General features: G+C 43.9%; 1 protein-coding gene across 1 annotated transcript in view; it reads left to right on the top strand.

Moving 5' to 3' along the window:
- The window catches only part of LOC123754862 (nonsense-mediated mRNA decay factor SMG7), a gene marked incomplete at its 3' end in the record, with an annotated part of 41350 nt that extends 19859 nt beyond the window's left edge, over positions 1-21491 (top strand). Inside the window, 9 exon segments of the mRNA XM_069332773.1 lie at positions 4049-4213; positions 5920-6102; positions 8886-9075; positions 14855-14979; positions 15233-15354; positions 16871-17014; positions 17580-17655; positions 20226-20346; positions 21372-21491. Of these exon segments, the coding sequence (XP_069188874.1) occupies positions 4049-4213; positions 5920-6102; positions 8886-9075; positions 14855-14979; positions 15233-15354; positions 16871-17014; positions 17580-17655; positions 20226-20346; positions 21372-21491 (1246 nt within the window).
- Between the last annotated feature and the right edge of the window lie 179 nt (positions 21492-21670).

Here is a 21670-nt window from a genome sequence, read left to right as displayed (position 1 = left end):
AGAGCGAAGAATACCTACGAAGCGAGAGAAAGAAATGAAAGGACCGCCAAGAAACTTCATGCTGCTGCCGAGAGGAAGCCTGCAGGTGGGACACCACCAAGGACGTCACCTGAGCATCATACAGGTGGTGATAGACCCAAGTCAAAAAGATCATACGCCAAGACTCGAGGAGAAGATCAAACCAGCCACGTGATGGACCGGATCGATCTGCTGAAAGAGGCAGAGCCGCGGGAAAACCTTCGGGTTTCGGACACTGAGTATGCAGCGCCTGAAACCAAGGCTGGACCGGCCAACAAGGGGCCGAGAGGACTACTCTTCCCTGGTAAGTCTCCAAGCGACCCAGCACCCTGGAGCAACAGCTGAACCGGGGGGGGAAGAGTTACAAGAACCCCCACCTCAACCAGTCCTGCTGAAAGGCATCGACTCTGATGGTGTCGCAATCAGGGAAGAGGAAGTCCTCTCGAAGAATATACAGGCAGACACCTTGACCACGCCAACATGAAGAGGTCCACATCCGGGTGCCCGAACATCTGGCAGAGCCAACTGAAGGAGTCGGCGTCGACCGTCCATTCCGTGGACAGGGGAACGAACCGAGAAAGGCCATCCGCCAGAACGTTGGACAGCCCCAGAACGTCAACCACCAGGAGAGCCAAACCCTGAGAACTCGGCAGACCAGTGACCAGCCCAAAAGAGCCAAGGACCATATCGAACCCCTGCGGTTCAGACAATGAACCACTGGGAGCAGTACAAATGGAGTGGGATCGTCGATCCACTGGCGACCCGAACCCTCCGAAGAGAATACCACACTGCCGCAAACTGCCGCACCGCTCTGTGGGCTTGACGAAGGACGGACCCCACTGCCCCTGGCTGGCCTGGTGTGCACTGGTCACAAAGCCCCAGCCCAGAGACGACGCGTCCATGAATACATCGAACGAGGGCTCAGGTAGGCGCCAATGCACTGAACCCCGAAAAGCCTGAAGAGGAAGCCGGTGATGCAGCAACCGACACAAGGCCCCCGGTGGACGAACCCAGCAATCGCAAGAGAGGCCGAAGGGGTGGCTCTGAAGAAACCAGAACAGCTGACGAAGCCAAACCCGACCCGGTATGAAGACCATCACGGCAAAGTTCGGGCTCCTGCACAAACCCTCGAGCAACCACCGAGTAACCCAGGAGACCCCCAGAAACAGGCAAAGGCAGGACTGCAGCCGAAGGAGAGAGACTGGAGAGAGAGACAAGGAAGCGGTCCGAGTCCCAAACAAGACCCAGCCAAGTCCGGACCTGGGAGGAAACCAAATGGGACTTCCTCCAGTTCACCAAGAATCCGAAGCTGGGAAAGAACCAAATTCCTGGCGAACAGACAAGCGCACCAGCTGGGAACCCAGATCAGCCAGCCGTCGAGGTAGGCCAACACCCAAACACCTAAGAGACGCAGGCAGGGCACCATAACCCAAGTAAAGCGTGTGAAAACGCGAGGTGCCAGGTTTAACCCAAACGGGAGACAACAAAAGCGGTAATTTTGACACCCCACAACAAAACCGAGCCAGTCCCTGAACCCCAGATGAATCGGGACATGTCATTACGTGTCCTGGAGGTCCAAGGATACCATTCAAGCGCCCGGCTCCAACAGAAGCCGGACTTGGGACAGAGTAGTCATCTGAAAGGAGGGGCAATGAACCCAGGGGTTCAGACGGTACAAGTCAAGAATGAACCGCAGGTCCGCACAGTCCCGTATCAGAACTGGAAGCAGACGGGAAACCCATCTGAGATATGTCGTCATTTCATCCACGCCCAAGTGCACCCACTCCAAGATGTCCCGACAAAGTACAGAAGAGGCTTACCCTGCGAGCCCCGAGCCCTGAGCCCCCTAAAGGAGGCGGGGCCACCCAATGCCATCGCTGGCCGTCGGAAACGACCCAAAAAGTCCACAAATTGTGGGACCAGGTGTGAGTGGACAGAGCAAGTCTCCCTCCCATCACCCTGTCAATGGGATGAACCGCGAAAGGGCCAACTCCCCTTACGAGAACCTGAGCTCCAAACAGAGCGAACACCGCGCCGACCAGATGAAGAGAGGTCTGCAGGCGGCGCTAGCTCCAAAACTGGCACCATTGGCCTATCACGACAAGTGGGACCCGGAGCCCTGCACGATCCCTCTGGGAAGCAACCCCCCCCCCCCCTGAAAACCAACAAGTTGGACATCGGACGACAGCTAGCCGAAGCCGCCTGCAGATACTGCGCCATCACAGAATCAGCAAACAGTAAGGGACAAAAAGGCGAAGACATTCTAAGAGCCAGAGCCCAAGCAGATTCCAAGGAGGAAGCAAGCACTGCCTGCTGACACACGAGCCAGGAGGCATAAAACAGTGACACCGCATCCCGCAGGATCGGCAGAAACACCTTCAACAAGGCAGACGAAAAATGCCCCGCCGATCCCAAGGCGCTAGACCCAGGAGCGCCTCCACATCCTCCTCAAGCCAGTCCGCAGACTGCTCCAGGCAGGAAAATAAATGCAAGGCCGCAGTCAGCAGGCTACGAATGCGCAAGTCCTCGGCAATCAGTGCAGCCAAAAGGGAGGAAACTGGCACGTGAATCTGTCTGACGCCCACATCCTGAGGATGGGCAGGAGCAAGCAAGCACTCACTGAGGTGCTCAAACTCACCTCCCAGGAAAACCTGGACCACTGTCAACAACTTGCACCACTCAAGCATGTGGGAATGACAAAGTATGCCACGCCTCCAAAGCAAAAGCAGGACAGTCCGCCAGCCAGGACGACTCCAGGACCTCGTAATGAATGCAGTAGGGAAATGAAGACCCAAACCTGAATGTAGACGGATCCATAATAGAGGCGTAATCTGGGCCGCACAGGAGGTAAGCCACAAAGGCGTCCTGCACCACAGGAGGCGGGATGTGGGAAGCCGAAAACCTCCGTAAGACGGGACCGAAGCACCTGAAGGGACACGGAACCAAACCCGGGGAGGGGTAGACACCAAATCCAATTCGTTCACAGAGGGGGGGTGGGGGAGAAAACCCTACTTCTTGTAACAGTAAGCCCCGCTCAGAGGGTAGAAAAACCCAAGCGGGGTCCAACTGGGCCCAAGTCAGCCCCTCCCCTACCTTGGAAACTACCACATCAGGCCCCAGAGCTGAGTCATCTCCCAAAGCTCCGGCCTCAAAAGAAAGGGCCGGCTCAGCCGTAGAAGCCGGAAGAAAGGGGGCCCACTGGTCAGACCCAGATGCTTTGGCAGGGAGGAAAGACTCGAATACCTCCGTCACCAACCCTGAAGGGGCATTCCCCGAGACCGCCTGAGTCTGAGACCAATAAGTGCTGTCGGGTCATTGGGGATATAGCCTAGGCTACCAATGACTTTTGAACAGTCAATGTGGTCAGGTGGTCAGTTTCTTTTCAACTCCTGGGGGTCTAAGGTTCAAACCCTTTCATGAGGAAGAGTTTTCCAAATACTGTACAATTGCCGTGTGGTTTATGCAAGTATATCGTACATAAGAAGCCCGCTCTTTCCTTAGATAGATAAGTGAGTTGGTTTGATGAAATTGTTCTGTGAACTGTGACCACCAAGTGCTGTCAGGTCGTTGGGATTATAGCCTAGGCTACCAATTACTTTTGAACAGCCAGTGTGGTCAGGTGGTCAGAGTACTGAACTCGCCAGTGTGTTTTCAGCTCCTGGGGGTCTAAGTTCGAATCCTTTCATGAGGAAAAGTTTTCCAAATAAATATAAATATATATATATATATAATGTAATAGCTATATACTGTAAATTGTTCGAAATTTAATAATTTATAAATGTCCAATAATACTTTAGAATAATCATTCATAACAATACTGTATTCAAAATTTTCACAAATAGAAGTCAGCAATACTGTATGCAGTATGTTTTGGCATTTCTTAAGCATATGTAAGTTAAAAAGATATACATGTATATGTATGCACACAGACTTTCATAGAGTAATATTGAATAGTATGTTGTATTTACTTCTGCTTATTTTATTCAGTATATTTTATCAGAGTGCTTATACAGTAGGCCTTTTAATACAGGAAAGACAGCATCTATGGTGCTGTAGATCTCAATGGGTCAACGCAGGGAAAGTCCAAAGCAAGCAGTCTGAAAAATGCTCTCTACTTGTGCCAGTACTGCCTCGTGCACCTCGGTGACTTAGCAAGGTACCGCCATCAAGCCAAACAAGCCGAGAACTATTACAGGTGAGTTATTCTCTGTACTTTTGTAACGTGATAAGTAAATATCTTGATGCCAAGCAAGCATAGATCTGTTAACCCTTTAGCTGTCAAATTTGATATTTTCAATCAAATTCTTTCCAGTTGGTTTACTTTATGGGAGGTGGTTGTTGTTGTTGTTGTTAAAGATTCACTACCTGGAACAAAAAGTTCCAAGTAACATGGGCTATGGTTATGGGAGGGCTCTTGTGGTGGCTCATTGTTGCTAGCAACCTGGATAGCTCCACCCAATTTGAATCACACCAGACTCTTGTGAATCATTGTAAGCTGAGACCTGTTATCTTCCTGTTCAAAAACATACACCGTATAACTGTTGCATATTCCAATTTTGGTCTCATAAAAGTCATGAACAGCTTCTTTAGTATCTCACCATCCATATAATTAAAACAAGTCTGAAGTTGGAAAGCGATGCATATGCTCCTCTCATAATGTTCTTTCTGTGTTCCTCTGGCGATAGCTTACTATCCAAAACTACCCCTAGGTCTCGTTCTTTATTAGAGTTCTGTAATTCCTTTCTACATAATTTGTAAGTTGTGTGTGGCTTATTTTCTAAGATTCCACAGCCCATAACATTGCATTTATTCATATTGAATTCCATTTGCCACTTGATGCTCCTAGCTCTTATTTTATCCAGATCAAATTGAAGGGCATTACAATCGTCTGTGTCTCCTATCTTCCCCAGTATCTTATCATCTGCAAGCATGTTCATATAATTCTGTATTCCTTCTGGTAGATCATTTATGTAAACGATGAACATTACTCATGCAAAAACTGAACCCTGTGGGACCTCCACTAGTAATACTCCTTTAGTCAGATACATTGTCTCTGATTACTGCCCTCATCTGTCTATCAGTTAGAAAATTGTTCATCCATGTCAGAAGTCTCCCTGTTATCCATCCAGCATGTTCCAGTTTCGAGAACAGCCTCATGTGTGGGACTTATCAAAAGCCTGTTTTAGGTCCAGATAGACACAGTCAACCCAGCCACCTCTTTCCTGTAGTATCTCTGTGGCTCTGTCATAAATTACCTAAGTGTTGTTACAGGATGAGAGCTACACTTGTGGTGTCATGTCTTCCCAGCACTCTTTGTCATACAGTATAACGCTTTGAAATTACTGACGGTTTTGGCCTCCACCACCTTCTCGCCTAACTTGTTCCAACTGTCTACCACTCTTTATAAAAGTGAATTCTCTTATATTTCTCCGGCAGCTTTGTTTCATTAGTTTAAACCTATGATCTCTTGTTCTTGAAGTTCCAGGTGTCAGGAATTCTTCCTTACCAATTTTATCGATTCCTGTTACTATTTTGTACGTAGTGATCATATTGCCTCTTTTTCTTCTAGCTTCTAGTTTTTGCATATTTAATGTGTGTGTGTGTTTTTATATATTGTATTAGCCTTTTCATGCATAGTTGTGGTATTGTGGTAAGCACCTATCACTTTCCCAGTCAATAATTGTGTGTTCCAACTCAAGATCAGTATGGAATTTATTATCAGTTGTCTCATATTTTTTTTAGTAAAAAGCCCTTTAATAATGGTTTATAAGAGGAATAATGCTTGGGACCCTATCTTTTATTCATAACATTGCACTTAAAGGAAATCATGTTCAGAACTCAAGCAGATCGACTTATGAAGGGAAATTAGAAAAGTGATAATCGTAAATTGGATTTTTACAGGCATGCTGTTATGGTGGCCCCTACCAGTGGTCATCCATACAATCAACTTGCCCTTTTGGAAGCTGGACGAGGTAACCGTCTGGCAGCAGTGGCGCTATATGTGAGGGCCATGTGTGTGCCTTGTCCTTTCCCTGGTGCTCCTGCTAACCTTACTCAGACGCTCTCCAAATTGTTGGCCTCCACGTGAGTAAATAGTTGGCAGGATTGAAGTTTTCAGCTTGATTATTTTACATTTTATATACTGTATGTCACTGTATGCTTATATGAATTTAATTATATTTAATTATCAACTAAATTTAGTGGAATTGACACTCCAAGCATGGTAAGAAACTAAAATATTTTACAATGCTTCAGCTGAAATTAAGAGAATCTAAACTTAGCAAACCTTCAAATTGCTTGAAATCTCCAAACCAATAAATCTGCTCATTACTCATTTGGTTGATTTTCCAGTAAAACCCATTACAGTACTTAAGGTCGCAGTGATGATATATTGAACATTATAATCGATACTAGAATGAAAGTTGGTACGTAATTATTTTCTTAACTAGGGTAGTAGGGAGGAGGTGGCTTTAAAAAATTATCAGAAGACTGTAAAATGTTGGAGAAACAAATATGTTGGAGTAAGAGAAGGTGGAAGTGGTGAATGTTTGTATTAAAAAACTTCATTTCCCAGGTATATGCAAGACAAATCTGAAAGAAAGATGAGTTGAATATAGTAAATGGCAGTGTGGATGCCATTTACTGAATGCCTGTTGCTTGCAGGGGCTGTTAGGGGGATGTCTGACCTGTTTTACCAGCTCTTGGAGCCACAATGCATGGACCTTCTGGGTAGTGTCCTAGAGCCTGCTGTGGAGGTGGCCCCCTAACCCCTCTTTTTGTGTCGGGTCCTGGGCTAGGAGTCTACCTCACAGCTCTGTTCAGTCTTGAACAGAAACTTGGTTGGACTTTGTTCAACCAAGTTTGGTTGAAACTTCAACCAAAATTTTATTTTATTCAATAAAATAACTTTGTGAACTTGGTTCATAACTTTGTTGAACTTTGTAGTAATCAAGCTCACTGCGGAGGATGTCCCAGTTGTTACCAGTCCCCAAGTGGGACTCAACAGGTCTGCAGTACATTCTGGATCTCTTGGCTTTAATCACTTCTTTCCTTGATCAGCCTTTCGCGTGATCACTTACAAACAGGTTCGCTTATTGACCCCTCCCTTTTCTCCCTAAGTTTAAGGCCTGGTTCATGTTCCTGGTGAATTTGTTTGCCTCTTGCTTACTGCTTTTGGGTTCTCCCTTTTTACTTAAATGTGGCTTCTCACATTTTCACAAGGTTGATTCATGTGGAAGTTTCACAGCTTTGGTTGTCGGATGTTTGCATGTTTGCAGGCCACAGATCTGATTCTTTCCCAGCTCACTCAGTTCAGATTCTTGGTGTACTGGTGGAAGTCTCAGTTGGTTCTATTGCAAGTTTTGACCTGACTGGGCATGGTTTGAAATTCTCTGCTGGCTTCCCTTTCAGTGCCAACAGTGGCTCTGTTCCATATGAATGTGCATCTACCACTGATGTTGGTGATGCCCTGGGTTATTGGGCATTTTTTCAAGTGGTTGTGCTTGAGCCTGAAATTTATTTGCAGGGTTTGTCCCATGAGCAGGGTTTAGCTCTGGGCACTGTACTAATTCCTCCAGTACTGCCCCTTTTCCTACCACCAAGACTTATGCGCATACTCCATTAGCCCATCACCGACTTTTGGTTTGCACATTAGTCTCTGTGGTTCTTCCATTTGGTGGCAGGCTGCTTCTATTTGAGGGTGATTGACCAAACTACCAAATGGACCATTTTCTGATTTGCTTGCATATATTTGACTTGCTGTTGTCCTTTTTGCTTTGCTCTATCTTTCTTTCTATGATCACCCTTGGTGAGGGTGATCATAGATCCCCTGCTCTCTCTAGCTTTGTGAGAAGGCCAGGCTTTTACTTCTAGTCCCAATAGGCTTTTATTGACTCATGATAGGTGTGACTTGGTAGGAATGGGTAATAATGAGAGTAGCTAGCTACAGGGAGTTGCCAAGGTCCTGCCAGAAAAAAGCATTTTCAGTACATACAATAATGTTTTCTGTGGGGAGCCTCTCCGGCTCCCTGGAGTTATCGGGCTAATATGCGAATCATTAGACCGGGGCTTTAGTCATGGAGTTCAGCCTATCAGGGACTACGAGCCAGAACCTGGCCCCCTCAGAGAGGTGCAGGGAGCAATGGCCCAGGAAAACCCCACGATGATTGAGAGTAGCCCCCCTTCCCCTTCCCTGGGGGGGGAGGGGGGTTGTTAGTGTGACATTTGCTTGTTTCTTTGAGATTGGAGACAGTCCTGCCTCTCTGTTTGGTTTTTTATTGCAATTTTCTTACCATGTAGGGTCTGTTTTGTTATGCCTAACTTTCTGGGTGCCTAACCCCGGTCGATTGCAGATAAAGAAAACCATCAACCACAGGGGGGAGTTTTCCAGGGCCCTTACTCCTTGCACCTTTCTGAGGGGGCTAGGTTCTGGGTCCAGTAGTCTGAACTCCATAAACTAATGTCCCGGTCTAATGATTCGCATATTAGCCCGATAGCTCCAGGGAGCCTCCGGGCTCACCCAGAAAATGGCATTTCATTACATTCAATGCTGGTTTTTTATTTTAGGTTTCTCCTATGTATTTGCTATTTGTCACTTTTGAGTGCAAGGGGTAAAATTACCAATCAGTAGACATTAATTTCACAAAAACCTATAGAACTTGCACAAGTGATTAATTTGTGGCTGGGAAGTGTTAAAAAAATAGGGGAATTTACTTTTAATGGTCTCTGAAGCCTATCCCTGTTTTCCAAATATTCTGTACCGATAATGTTGATTTGCTAGTTTTTTACTTGCACAATTTTTGTAGGAAAGTTACACACAAATTGAGGGTAATCTATATATTGATGAGCTTTGCTTTATACTTTTACAGTAGCAGCCGTGAACTGAGTGGGTCGACAAGAGTCACTGGAGAAGAGTACACCAATCTCTTTCTTCAGTGCCATGCCCAGCTGTACCTTCATGGAGATGCTGCCACTGCTCGACACGCTCTTCCAACCCTTTGCTCTGCCCTCTCGACTTTAGTTGCGACTAATGCCTTCACCAGAACAAGTCTCATCCAGGTACATAAAGATGCATTTAATATGAATGTATAGTGCCTATATGTGTTCAGATTTTTAATGTTTAGCTTTAAGTATCCTCCATGGTACTTACCTATTAGTACTCACCTAGTTGTGCATGCAGGGGTTGAGCTTTGGCTCTCTGGTGCCACCTCTCAACTGTCAATCAACTGGTGTACAGATTCCTGAGCCTATTCGGCTCTATCATATCTACATTTGAAACCATGTAACTGTGTCTTCCTCCACCACATCACTGCCTAATGCATTCCATTTGTAAACTACCCTGACACTGAAAAATTCTTTCTAATGTTTCTGTGGCTCATTTGGGTACTTGGTTTCCACCTGTGTTCCCTTGTTTGTATTCCACCCATGCTAAATAATTTGTCTTTGTCCACCCTGTCAATTCCTCTGATAATTTTGTAGGTAGTGATCATGTCTCTCCATACTCTTATGTCTTCCAGGGACATGAGGTTTAGCTCCTGTAGTTTTTTCCTCGTAACTCATAACTCTCAGAATCAGTACTTGCCTATCAGTGTCCATGGGGAAGTGAGATATTGCTCGTTATAATTTATTATTAAAATAATAAATTATTATTTTAATAATAATTTAAGGAACTCTGTACCTGTAGCATTTCAATTTAATTATTCTGACTTGTAAATTCTTTGCCAAATCTGGCATTAATCCTTAAGCTGCTAAGGGGTCTTGAGGACTTTCACACCCCTGTGTGCAAGAAAAAAAATTCTAAACATTTGTTTCGTCTTATAAAAATGTTCATTTCTGGGGGGAGCCCCTTCGGCTCCCTGGAGCTTATCCAGGCTGATATGCTAATGTCAGACTTTGGCATTAGTCATGTGTATGTGTCCTTCTTGCATTCCTTTGGCGCCTTTGAGTGCTCCTTCCACTTGTATCGCGTGGTGCGTGTACACTTCTGTGCATTGGTCTGTCTTCGTGGCTCGTGCCCTTGATTCGGGTACTGGTCTGGTGACAACCCTTTGCACCTTCTTCGGTTGGTTTGTTGGGGCAGGGCCTGCGCCTTGTAGGTTGGTCTTGTCCCTTTCGTTCCCATTTTGCTGCATGCCTTCTTCGTTCCTCATCTTGCTTTACTCTTGTCCCTGGCCGCTAGTGCTGGGGCTGTTTTTCTGGTCTTTTTCTCATTCTCTCCTACACACTGTTGTGTTTTGTTTGTGCCTTTTGGCCTTCCTGTTGCCAGGTGTGGGTTCCTGTTTTCCTGGCTTGCCCTGCCTGTTGGCATTTTCAGGGTCTCGCGGTGTTCCTTCTCTGGAATATCGTGTCGGACCTGTAGTTTCCGATCTCCTGGCGAGCTGGCTCATGTTGGGAAGTTTTTCTGTTTGGCAGACGTGTTATCTCCTTCGTTGCCGGCTTGGGTTTCCGGCTGTGCCTCCTCGGTGGTCGCGCCCGAGATCTTCCCAGCTCCGCCTCTTCCTAGGCTCGGATGAACCTTGACGGGACTGGTTAGGTTCTGCCTCGAATCTCTCACCTTCAGTTGGTGGTTAGGTGACTTTGTTGTTGGTGTCCCACCTGCGTGCTTTTTCTTGGCGGCGGTATAGGGTACTTTGACAGTCCTTCTGTCCCTTCTTAGGTAGCTGCTTTGTTGGCGTCGGCTTGGCTTTTCTGGTGGGGGTTTCAGGCCGTCATCTTGCCGCATACTGTTGCCTCGTTTCGTGCGGCGCTGGCGGAGTCGCTTTGGCTTGCTTTCGGTCTTGGTGTTACATCTGCGCTGTTCATAAGCTGTCTCATGCGTTGCTTCACCTCCGGCCTCCTCATGCGCCGCTTGAGCCGTCCTGGTCTCTGGACAGCGTGCTTTTTCTTCTCCTCGATTGGTTGTGACCCCTTCGGTTCGAGATTGTTTCTCAAAGGCTCTTTTTTTCCTGTTGGCATTTGCCTCTTGGGGTTGGATCACTGAGCTTCTTGCTCTCCTCGGGCGCAGGGGTTTCTGCTCCTTTGGTTGTGGCAATTGCTTTGTTCGGTTGCAGCTGTCTCCCTCTTTTCTAGCACGGGATGAGGCTGCTGCTTTCCGGAGGAGTCCTTGGTTTGTTGGTGCTTGGTTGCTCAGGCCGGAGGGTGCATCATGTTTTGTGTTCAATTGCGGCCCTCCGCTGTTATTTGCATGCCACGGCTTCTGTGTCCGGGACGCGCTTTGGACTGATCCGGTTCCGTTCTTTCCTGTTAGTGGGTGCAGGTCTCCCAGGTCGTCCGCCGTGTTATTGCGGCTAGCCAGCCTGTGTTCCTTCCCCGTGCCCCTGGCATTCGTGGGTTCGCTGCTCTTGCTGCCGTCTGGGCGGCATGTCCTAGCTTACATTCGGGCACGGGGCTTTTGGCGGTCGTGCAGGGGCCTGGCTGCTAAATGTCTCGTGTCGTTCCCGGGCCCATTCGGACCTGTGTCGCCTTGGGTTGGCGGTTGCAGCCAGTTGTCTTGACTTTTGAGTTGGGGAGTGTGTGGCGACTGCCTCCCAGATTCATCCTTCTTTTTTTCCTCTGTGGGTAGTTAGCTCTGGGGAACCGAAGGGGCTCCCCCCAGAAAACCAGGGTTGAATGTAATAAAACGCCATTTTCTGGGTGAGACCCGGAGGCTCCCCGGCATCCCTCCCTCCCTCTGGTCAGCGTTTTTTTGCGTTTTTGGCATTCAGCCTCAGAACTGATGGTGGATAGCTGGCGCGGTAGGTCTGGGGCTCCCTCTTCCCCCTCCCGGGGAGGGAGAAGCTGCGCAGACAGCAGTGCGGCGACGTGTGACGTCATGATCGTTTGTTCGTTTCATTTAGGGGAGTGCTATCCACCTGTTCGGCTTGTGGGTAGCAATTTTCACCAGAATAGGGGTTTGTTTTGGGACGCTTACTTTCTGGGTGCCTAACCCGGTCGATGGCAGACATAGAATGCTTTTAACCACACGGGGGTTTCTATAGATCATTGCTCCCCTTGCCTCTCTGAGGAGACCAGGTTCTGGCTCGTGGTCCCCGGTAGGCCCACAGAACTCCATACACATGACTGATGCCAAAGTCTGACATTAGCATATCAGCCTGGATAAGCTCTGGGGAGCCTCCGAGTCTCACCCAGAAAATGGCGTTTCATTACATTCAACGCTGGTTTTTTGTTCTCTGAGCACAGGAAAAGTAATAAAAAAATTCTGTTGTACTTACCAATGCTATAATTGAGCCATCAAGTTCGCCGATGACGTCACTGAGAAAGAGCGCTCAAGTGTGCTGCATCAGGGAGCCATCGTGTGCGGCATTCAAGAGGCCCGAGTTGTGGCGAATTTATTTCCGCGGCATTATTTACAGTATCTATGGCACATTTTACAAGTTTTTTTTGCTAGTATGGTCCCAATTATTGTCACTTGAAGTTGTATTATAATACAACTGGTATAAATTCACTTCACGCTCACATATTATTGTCACAAGTATTCGCACCAAAATGTTATATTTCAAAGGAAATATGCAATTTTTTTTTCAACATGTACACTAAAATTCACTTGATATGTACATGTTTTTACACAAGTATAAGACATTTAGTAGTCCCGGAGACTGTGATACTGTGCGAAACAGTCAACATGGCACAGAGGGACTGCACACGCTTTGCACCATGTTAACGCCAATTTTTGTGTCTGTGGGTTCATTTGTGTGGTGTTACACACAATGCACCGACGCTGGCCTGCTGCACGCACTCCAGTTGGTGGTAATTTCTTGATTTGGTGTACCAGAAAGGCCTCCCAGTAAGCGAGCCTGGGTGCAGGAGCATAGTGCAATATTAGGTCCCAAATGGGTCTTCGTATGCCAGGGGCATCTTCGTCAAACTTACTCAGTAATTGTTTCACAACTTGAAAACTAAACGAATGGAAATATGGTTTTCTACCGGTTTTCACAAGATACGTGTTGTAACTGTTCAGCATTATTACGTCAATAAGGTGGAAAATCATCTTAGTCCACTTCACTGTTTTCTGTATACACACTACAGCTCCTACTATTATGTCACATTTATCAACTAAACACATATTGATGTTGTAGTCCATCACACAGTCGGGTTTATAGATTATTTGTTTTGTTGTTCTGTTCACCTTGCCACTGCCCACCATTGTACCAGGGTGAATTGTGGTTAACATGTTCACTTCACGTCTGTTTTTCCACCGGACTGAAAGAATTGCACCACTTTTTCTTATCTCGCAATCACCTACTTGCATAACAGTATCAAACACAAGCATTTCCCTTCGTTTTGGTTTTACTGTGCTGCGTCCAGTTCTATTATCAAGCAAGAACCTGGTTAGCAAGGGATTGGTATAATAGTTATCTTTGTACAATATGTAGCCCTTGTTCAGCTATGGTGCAAGCAGTGCCTTCACCACACTTCCTGAGAAGCCATGTGTGTCATTACCCGGAATGTCTACATTTGTAGTCAAATACAGTATCATGTGTAACACCATTCCTGATTCACAGCCACAGAGCACAAAGAATTTCAATCCAAATTGGTGGCATTTTGAGGGAATATACTGCTTGAAGGCAGCATGTTCTTTGAAAAGCACAAGGGATTCATCAATAACCAGCTTCTGAGCTGGTATATAGAAATCTCTGTAAGACCCTTCTTGCAGCTGGGGAGCTCATGGGATCAAGAGTTTAACCCAATTTTTATATCTACCACTGCCTACCACTGTAAAGGAAAATTGATAAAAATTCAAGCATCCTATGAATTTTTTTTTTAAATGGCTAATTGGCAAACAGTGTTCGGAATTTTCTGATCCCAACTAATTCAACTATCCTGACTATCTCCATGTGGCTGACCAAGCTGCCAGAAATTCTCAGTAAATTGGCTCATTGTTGGACATTGTGTTATGTGTAAGAGTCATGGTTGGAATGCTTCCTAACATATAATGGTAGTTGTTTATGTCTATCTTCCCTCTTTCTTTTTTTCTTTGAGCCATGGTGATGATCTGCTTCTTATAAAGTTATCTTCTCTTTGAATACTGATTCATCTTTAGTGGAAGACTCACTTTGACTTAGACCTGGCCAATAAGGGCTGTAAGGCTTGGTCTGCAGTGCAGAACTCTGAAGTAGGATTGAAGTAGTTAACATGCTTTTGTTTAATGAATACTTTGGCTAATTGATGGGACAGAGTACAGCATCATTTTCTGGGGTACGCTAGAAAAGGAAGTTTAAATAATATTGCTGGTTATGTATGCTACTCATGCTCTCATAAAGAATCAATGGTATTTGGTGTCTGTTAGCTGTACAAATCTAATCTTGAGTTTTGGTGTTTCCACCAGATTGCCCAGCAGGTGTCTTTGAGGTGACTTAGCAAGCTATTCATCAGTGTCTTTCCCATCATCGGGTTTCACATCTGTCAGTTTTGTTGGTCATTAAGTTTCGTGTCTGGCTGTCTTATGAGTGCCACCTCATGCTTAACACTCATAAGTGTTAGTGAAGCCTCATATCATCTAGCTTCGGCTAAGTCTCTCATGCCTCATATCATCTAGCTTCAACTAAGCCTTTCTTGCTGGGTTTTGGTTTGCATTTAAATTCTAGCCTGCTCATTCTTTTCTGCAGCTGTTTTAGTCTTCGAACGAGGTGCTGGAAGTCTTGTCATTCTGTGTTTCTAGGGGCTATGTTGCTGGAGGAGTGCATGCTTAAGACTGCCTTGTTAGCGTTAGCTTCTGGACATTGTGTCAGGGAGCTGCATGCATCATCTTGAGCTTAGTATGTTACCTAGGATGTTCTATCCAAAACATATATATTTTTTAGTGTTTTTAGAAATGGCATTAAATGCAATTTCTTTTCAGATGGTCTTGGTGAATCTGTTTGCCCTAAACTATTTTTCTGGAGCAGTTAAGATTAAGACAAGTGAGGAGACTACCACCAGCAAGAAGGATGAAGAGAAACTAGAAAAACCAAGAGATCCTAAAGAGTAATATTTTACATCTCTTGTACTGAATTAAGTAGATGAAGACAGTAATTAGTGTAGAATTCTCAGATCTGTGTAACGGTCTTAGAAATTATAAATGTCAATTAATTTTATATAATAAATTTTATATAAATATAAAACATTCTGAAATGAAAGATGTCAGTGCATGGTATGAGTCAGTTGCAGGTTTTGTGATATGTGAAGTCCATGAAACAGTCATTTTCTCAATTATATCTTTATGGCATTTGTATTTCAGATGTGATGGATGTCTGCATGTGGTGGAGGAGTTGACTGTGGGGGTGTTGGCAGCCCTTCTCTTGCCTGTGCATACTATCCGTGATCCCGACCAGCTCATGACTTATCCAGCCCTCCCTGCAGGTGAGGGACTCTTCTGCAGGTGTTCTTATTTAAATCTGTATGTGCAAGGCTAATAGTGTAATAGCCTTAATGGCTTTTTATATTTTCCAAATATCCATATTCATTTTAATGTATAATTTATAGTTTCTGGGGGAGTCCCCATTGTCTTCCTGAAGCTACAGTATCTCACTGAGAGTGCTCCTAGCTACTAGATCACATCAGTCATGAGAGTTCTATTTAGCCTACCAGAGCCAGAACCTAACCCCCACTCACAGAGGCACAGAAAGTAAGTAATATTCCACCATTCCACTGGGAAAGCATTTAGAAAGTCAATGAAGCATTACAGACAACTGCAAGGTTCACAGAAAACAAAACCTTGACACGGCCAAACAATTCAAAATAATGATTGAAACATTCAAAACCATCTCAAACCTGTTAGTACTGATAACCACCACCAGGTGTCCCAGAGCCACTATGCCAACCCTCCTTAGTCAGTTCTGTCATTGATGCAGTGCTATGTGTTCTGCTGTAATGTTTCTGGGTCGCCATTGGAAGTGGCAGGCCCCAGTGCTTTTAAGTTAAGTTTCAACCATCCTTGGACTTTGTGCTGTGAGGGCCATTTTCTTGTACATTATTAAAATTTTTAGTATTTGTTTCACGAATGTTTTCTATCTGGCTTGTTGTGTGGACTGGCTCGTTTGGTGCTTTGGGTCACATGAGCTCAGGGTTTCCTTCCCTGAGCATCCATTAGCATTTTCCCCTGCACTGACCGAGTTACTTCTCTGGTGTGTTTGGGTATTCACCCTTCGAGTGTCGGGCCACCAGGGTGGAGGCCTTACCTCGGGTATTACAATTCTTTGGCTCCTCTCCAAAAGGGCTGATTTCCTCTCTGGGGCTTCTCCAGAAAACCTGCATTGAATGTAATGAAATGCCTCTTTCTGATAGAAATCCATTGGCTTTCTGACACCTCCCCTCCTCCTCCCTAAAAGTTGCGTTAATTCATTGGTGTTTTGATCATCTGCTCCAAAACTGGCCTGGGAGGGTTGGCATGCAGGAGCTTGGGCTCCAAGACACCTGGTGGTGGTTATCAGTACAGTACTAACAGGCTTGAGGTAGTTTCAAATGTTTCGATCATTGTATTGAATTGTTTGGGGAGTTGTTTGGCAGTTTCAAGGTTTTGTTTTCTGTGAACCTTGCAGTTGTCTGTAATGCTTTGCTGACTCTCTGGACGCTTTCCCGGTGGAGTGGCAGAATGTAATTCACTCTCTGCACCTCTTTTGGTGGGCCGAATTTTGCCTCTGGTCCCCGGTAGGTCAAAGAGAACGCCTGTGACTGCTGTGACCTAGTAGCTAGTAGCACTCTCAGCAAGGTTATCTCTAGTGGTTATCTCAGCAAGATAACTTCAGGGAGCCACTGGACTTTACCAGAAAGAGGCATTTCCTTACAATCAACATAGATATTTTATTCTTGTTTAAAAATTCTGGCATATATTAGAGTATTTTATAGATGTCATTATAATTAGATGCATTTCTTACAGTTCGCCTTTTGTTTGAATGGGTTCATTGCGAGAATGGTATGTTCATGTCAGAGGCAATGAAGAATAAGCAGCAGATTTGGCCAGGACTCTGCACATTAGTCAACAACTTACAGCAGCCTTTAGGGTCTTTTGATGCTAGTAAATGTAAGTATAAAATTGTAATACTCCTAGTGACATTTTTATGTAATTCTGCTCAAATATTAAATGTGCTGTTTTCCTATGCTGAATTTCATGTCATTATTTAATGTGCTCAGAAACTTCAGTACCAATTTATAACTAAACCTCACATCCCTGGAAGACAAAAAAGTTAGGGGAAACATGATTACCACCTACAAAATTCTCAGAGGAATTGACAGGGGTGGATAAAGATGAACTTGTTAGCATAGCAGAACATGAACAAGGGGGGAAAGGTGGAAACTTATTACCCAAATGAGCCACAGAGACATTAGAAAGAATTTTTTCACTGTCAGGGCAGTTAACAAATGGAATGCTATAGGCAGTGATGTGGTGGAGGCAGACTCTATACACAGTTTCAAATGTAGATATAAACTTCCCGATGTCCTGAGCCCAATGGGCTCAGGAACCTGTACACCAGTTGATTGACAGTTGAGAGAAGGGACCAAAGAGTTGAAGCTCAACCCACACAAGCACAACTAGGTGAGTGCAAGACTTTAATCTCAGTTAAAACTTCAACTTTTCTTTTCTTCAGATTCTGAGGTGCCATTAGTGGAAGACTGGGACCTTCAAGGCTTTGAACCACTACAAAAAATGCTGAGCAAATACAAGTAAATTTATTTGTATATTCTTACCTATTACCATATTTACTGGTTAACATTTATTCATGAAATTTGTACCATAAAATTATGAGCCTTATGTTCACTCAATTATGGGTCAGTCAGTTTGCTTATATTTCGGACAGGGACTATTGCTAGTCAAGATAAAAATTTAAATAAAAGATGTTCAAATGGCACACACATTACATATTTTTATAGATTCATATTAGAAATCATATATTACTCAGTTTAAAAGTTATTAATGTCTATAATTAAATGACAACAAAGTAGATTTATTAAATAAAGTTTTTGGTTATCAACTAAATTTTTAATACCTATAGTTATTTCATTCAGACAAGCTTTTCCTATTTTATTTGTCTTTAATTTCGGATGAACTGCTGTCAACCATTAATGATGAGCAGGTTCACAACATGAAGATTTGTAGATCCAATTATTTACTTGAGTTTTAAGTACTTGGCATCAAATATGGCTGCATGCTACTTTTCCAAGGATGGGCAAGGCCTGGATTGGCTAGACACGAGGTGTCTTCAGCCATTGACACTTGGGGTCATCTTTTTATGTGCAACACATCTCATCCCTCATTACTGATCTTGCCTCCTAGTTGTGCCCTGGGCTGGGGGTCAAATACCACATTGTTTTTCTGGGAGGAGCCCCGTCAGCTTCCCGGAGCTTATCCAGGCTGATATGCTAATGTCAGACTTTGGCATCAGTCATGTGTATGGAGTTCTGTGGGCTTACTGGGGACCACGAGCCAGAACCCGGGCCCCCTCAGAGAGGCATGGGGAGCAATGGCCTATAGAAACCCCCGTGTGGTTGGAAGCATTCTATGTCTGCCATCGACTGGGTCAGGCACCCAGAAAGGTAAGCGTCCCAAAACAAACTCCTATTCTGGTGAAAATTGCCACCAAAAGGTGAACAAGTGGATAGAACTTCCCAAAAAGAAACAAGCAAATGAGCATGACGTCACACATCGCCGCTGTCTGCGCAGCTCCCCTCACAGTGTTCAAGAGAGAACTTGACAAACACCTCCAAAGGATACCTGATCAACTAGACTGTGACTCATACGTCAGGCTGCGAGCAGCCACGTCCAACAGCCTGGTTGACCAGTCTAGCAACCAGGAGGCCTGGTCGACGACCGGGCCGCGAGGTCGCTGAGCCCCAAAATCACCTCAAGGTAACCTCTCTGAGGGGGCTAGGTTCTGGCTCATGGTCCCCGGTAGGCTGAACTCCATAGACTAATGCCCCGGTCTAATGTATCATATTAGCCCGATGGCTCCAGGGAGCCTCTGGGGCTCACCCAGAAAATGGTGTTTCATTACATTCAATGCTGGGTTTTTTTCTCCACCATGCCTCTGCTAAAATTCTGCATCCCAGAGGAGCCTGAACATTATTGCAGTGCCTTAGGAAGTGACGGAGTGGAATAGCTGAGAAATCCAAGTTTGAGTGTATATGAAAATTCCTTTTCTGTTCATTACACTCAGTCCTATTCCTATTCTTTCCTCTTCGACCTTAAGATGAAATGCAGAAGGGTTTAGGTTGCAAGACATTATTGTGGTGTAGATACTCTGTCACCCGGTGGTCGACAGTGGCACGATGACCTATTGGTAGGTAGATAGCCAGGTCTAGAGTGGTAATCTTGTGTTGCCATGTTGCACCTGGGAATTATTTGGGGCTTATGGAAAGCATTTTTCTGTCTACATTTTGGCCTGGATTGAGTATCATCCAATGTCTCCCAAGTAGCAGTAAGATTGGGCAGAAACTTTTTTGAGAAGTTCCCTGTTGCATCAGTCCAGAATGTTGATTTGTGCTGACTATGACAAATCCTATCCAGAGGTGAATAAGCTCTTGCTTTGTGAAGTGAACTTCTTTATGAAGTTCTTACATTTTTTTTTTCCATAGTAGATTCAAAGCTAGTTTTTAATTTCTTTATTTTCAGTTTGATGGCCAACATTAGGGAATATTTTATTATTACATGGTATTTATTATAAATACCTGTACAGAGGAACCTCGGTTAGCGAATTTAATCCGTTCCAGCACCGAGCTCGTCATGTGAAATGCTCATCTTGCGAATTTCCCCATTTAAAATAATGGATATAAAATTAATCCATTTCATCACCGAAAAAGATCAATATGATATTCAATTTTTTTATTTTTTTTATAGAAAAAGGAGCAGCCTACCTGACATACACTGAACGAACCATTTGACATTTCTTCTTTTTTAAATTTTTTCAATTTTGTTTTAATTACTAAAATAAAATTAAATGCTTTGCAACATTACAGCAGTCACCCCTTTACATCCCAGTATCATTAGCATCTTTAAAAAAAAATATAATTGATTGCATTGTCGAAGGCATCCAAGAATTGAGAGAATCTGTGGGAACACTAGGAAGCACCACCACATGATTTTCTCGTTAACCGAGGGAAAGCTCATCCAATCGAGACAATTTTACTGTGAGTGGCTCGCACGTTACCTGAAATCCTCGTAGATGGAGCCGCTCGTCACCTGAGGTTCCTCTGTATTATATATCATTTTGTAATTTATAATTTATTATAATTTTTAGGTACCGTGAAGGCCTATCTAAACCAAGTCCAGAAGAATACAATTGTATACGAGCTTCCCGACTTACTGATATTGCAAAGTGGTTTGCAGGACAAGACATTGATGGAAATTCTGTGATCAAAGTAAGTCACCATAGAGAGAAAACAAAAGTTGTTAAACAAATTTCTTTTAATATATAGTTTGTATCTTTTCCCTACCCATGGTACAGTTAACTGGTTGACTTTAAATCACTAATGACAGCACTACCATGGAGGAAACAAACTTTTGTACCTTTGTATAAAGGAGACCTGGTCCATGGGGACATTGACACTCGAAATCATCAACAGGTAGGTAGTCAACACTGCCCTTATGAAGAGTTCCTTTTGTTTTGCCACAGTTAGTTTTCTCCATTTTATCCACCTCAATTTTAGCTTTCCTATATATATACTGTTTATGCATTCTTGCTTCACTTTAAAAGAAGACAAACCAACATGTATATTCTCTGAAAAATGTTCTAGGATGGAGATGAGTACAGATAATTTACTCCTATATAAAATTTTGTTTCCTCCTACCTTGGTGCTTTTATTTAACCATTCTTCATGTTATCATAGAATCACTGAATATCTGCAGTCCTTAACATTTAATAATTTGTCTAATACACATTCATCCCTTATTATTATTCTAGAAACTAGAATAATTATCCCTTAATATTATTCTAGAAACTAGAATAATTATCCCTTATTATTGTTCTAAAACTACAGATTTACATAGTCTTTGTAGTTTTACATTGTTCTTAATTACAATTTTTTAGACAATCTCTGTAATCATACTTGTTCTATTACCAGTCTTAATGTTGCATATTGTTGATGTAGTTCCAATTATGTAGCTAGTACAGTATATTATTATTATGAAAATAAATTGTATAACTGCAAGCACTGCACTGTAATAAAATATCAACAGGTGGTGTGATTGATGATATATTGATCAAAGAAAAAAGCTTTAACAACACAGAATAATGTACTATAACATACTATTCTGATCTTTTCCTTACTGTATTAGATTCCTCTTCTTAGGTAAGTAGATATTTGACTCTTTTATTCATAACAGGAGAGGACAGATATATACTTTTGGTCTAGGAAAACATATTACCAAATTGCCTTTGTATCAGATTTGTGAAGGGAGTCAAGATGCACCAGGTGGGTTGACATTTGAACCAATGAAGCACTCAAGCCCACCTGTTGATGAAGTGCGTGCCCTTGAACAGCTCTCTCTACAGACCAAGCCTGAGGTAAGAGGTGATTCAGTATGCTTAAATATCCACTGGTGCTTTGTACTGATGTTATGTGTAGTTCTTAGGAATAATCATTCATATGGTAAAGTACTATTTGTCCTGCTATATGGATTAATGCTGTTCATAGTACAGTGCTTCTTGGAAGTCTACTTCATTTCCTGCGTCTCCACATTGCC

Source organism: Procambarus clarkii, chromosome 28 (genome assembly GCF_040958095.1).
Source record: "Procambarus clarkii isolate CNS0578487 chromosome 28, FALCON_Pclarkii_2.0, whole genome shotgun sequence".
Classification (NCBI taxonomy): domain Eukaryota; kingdom Metazoa; phylum Arthropoda; class Malacostraca; order Decapoda; family Cambaridae; genus Procambarus; species Procambarus clarkii.
Note: the sequence above shows the minus strand (reverse complement) of the source record. Positions and strands in the feature narration are given on the sequence as shown.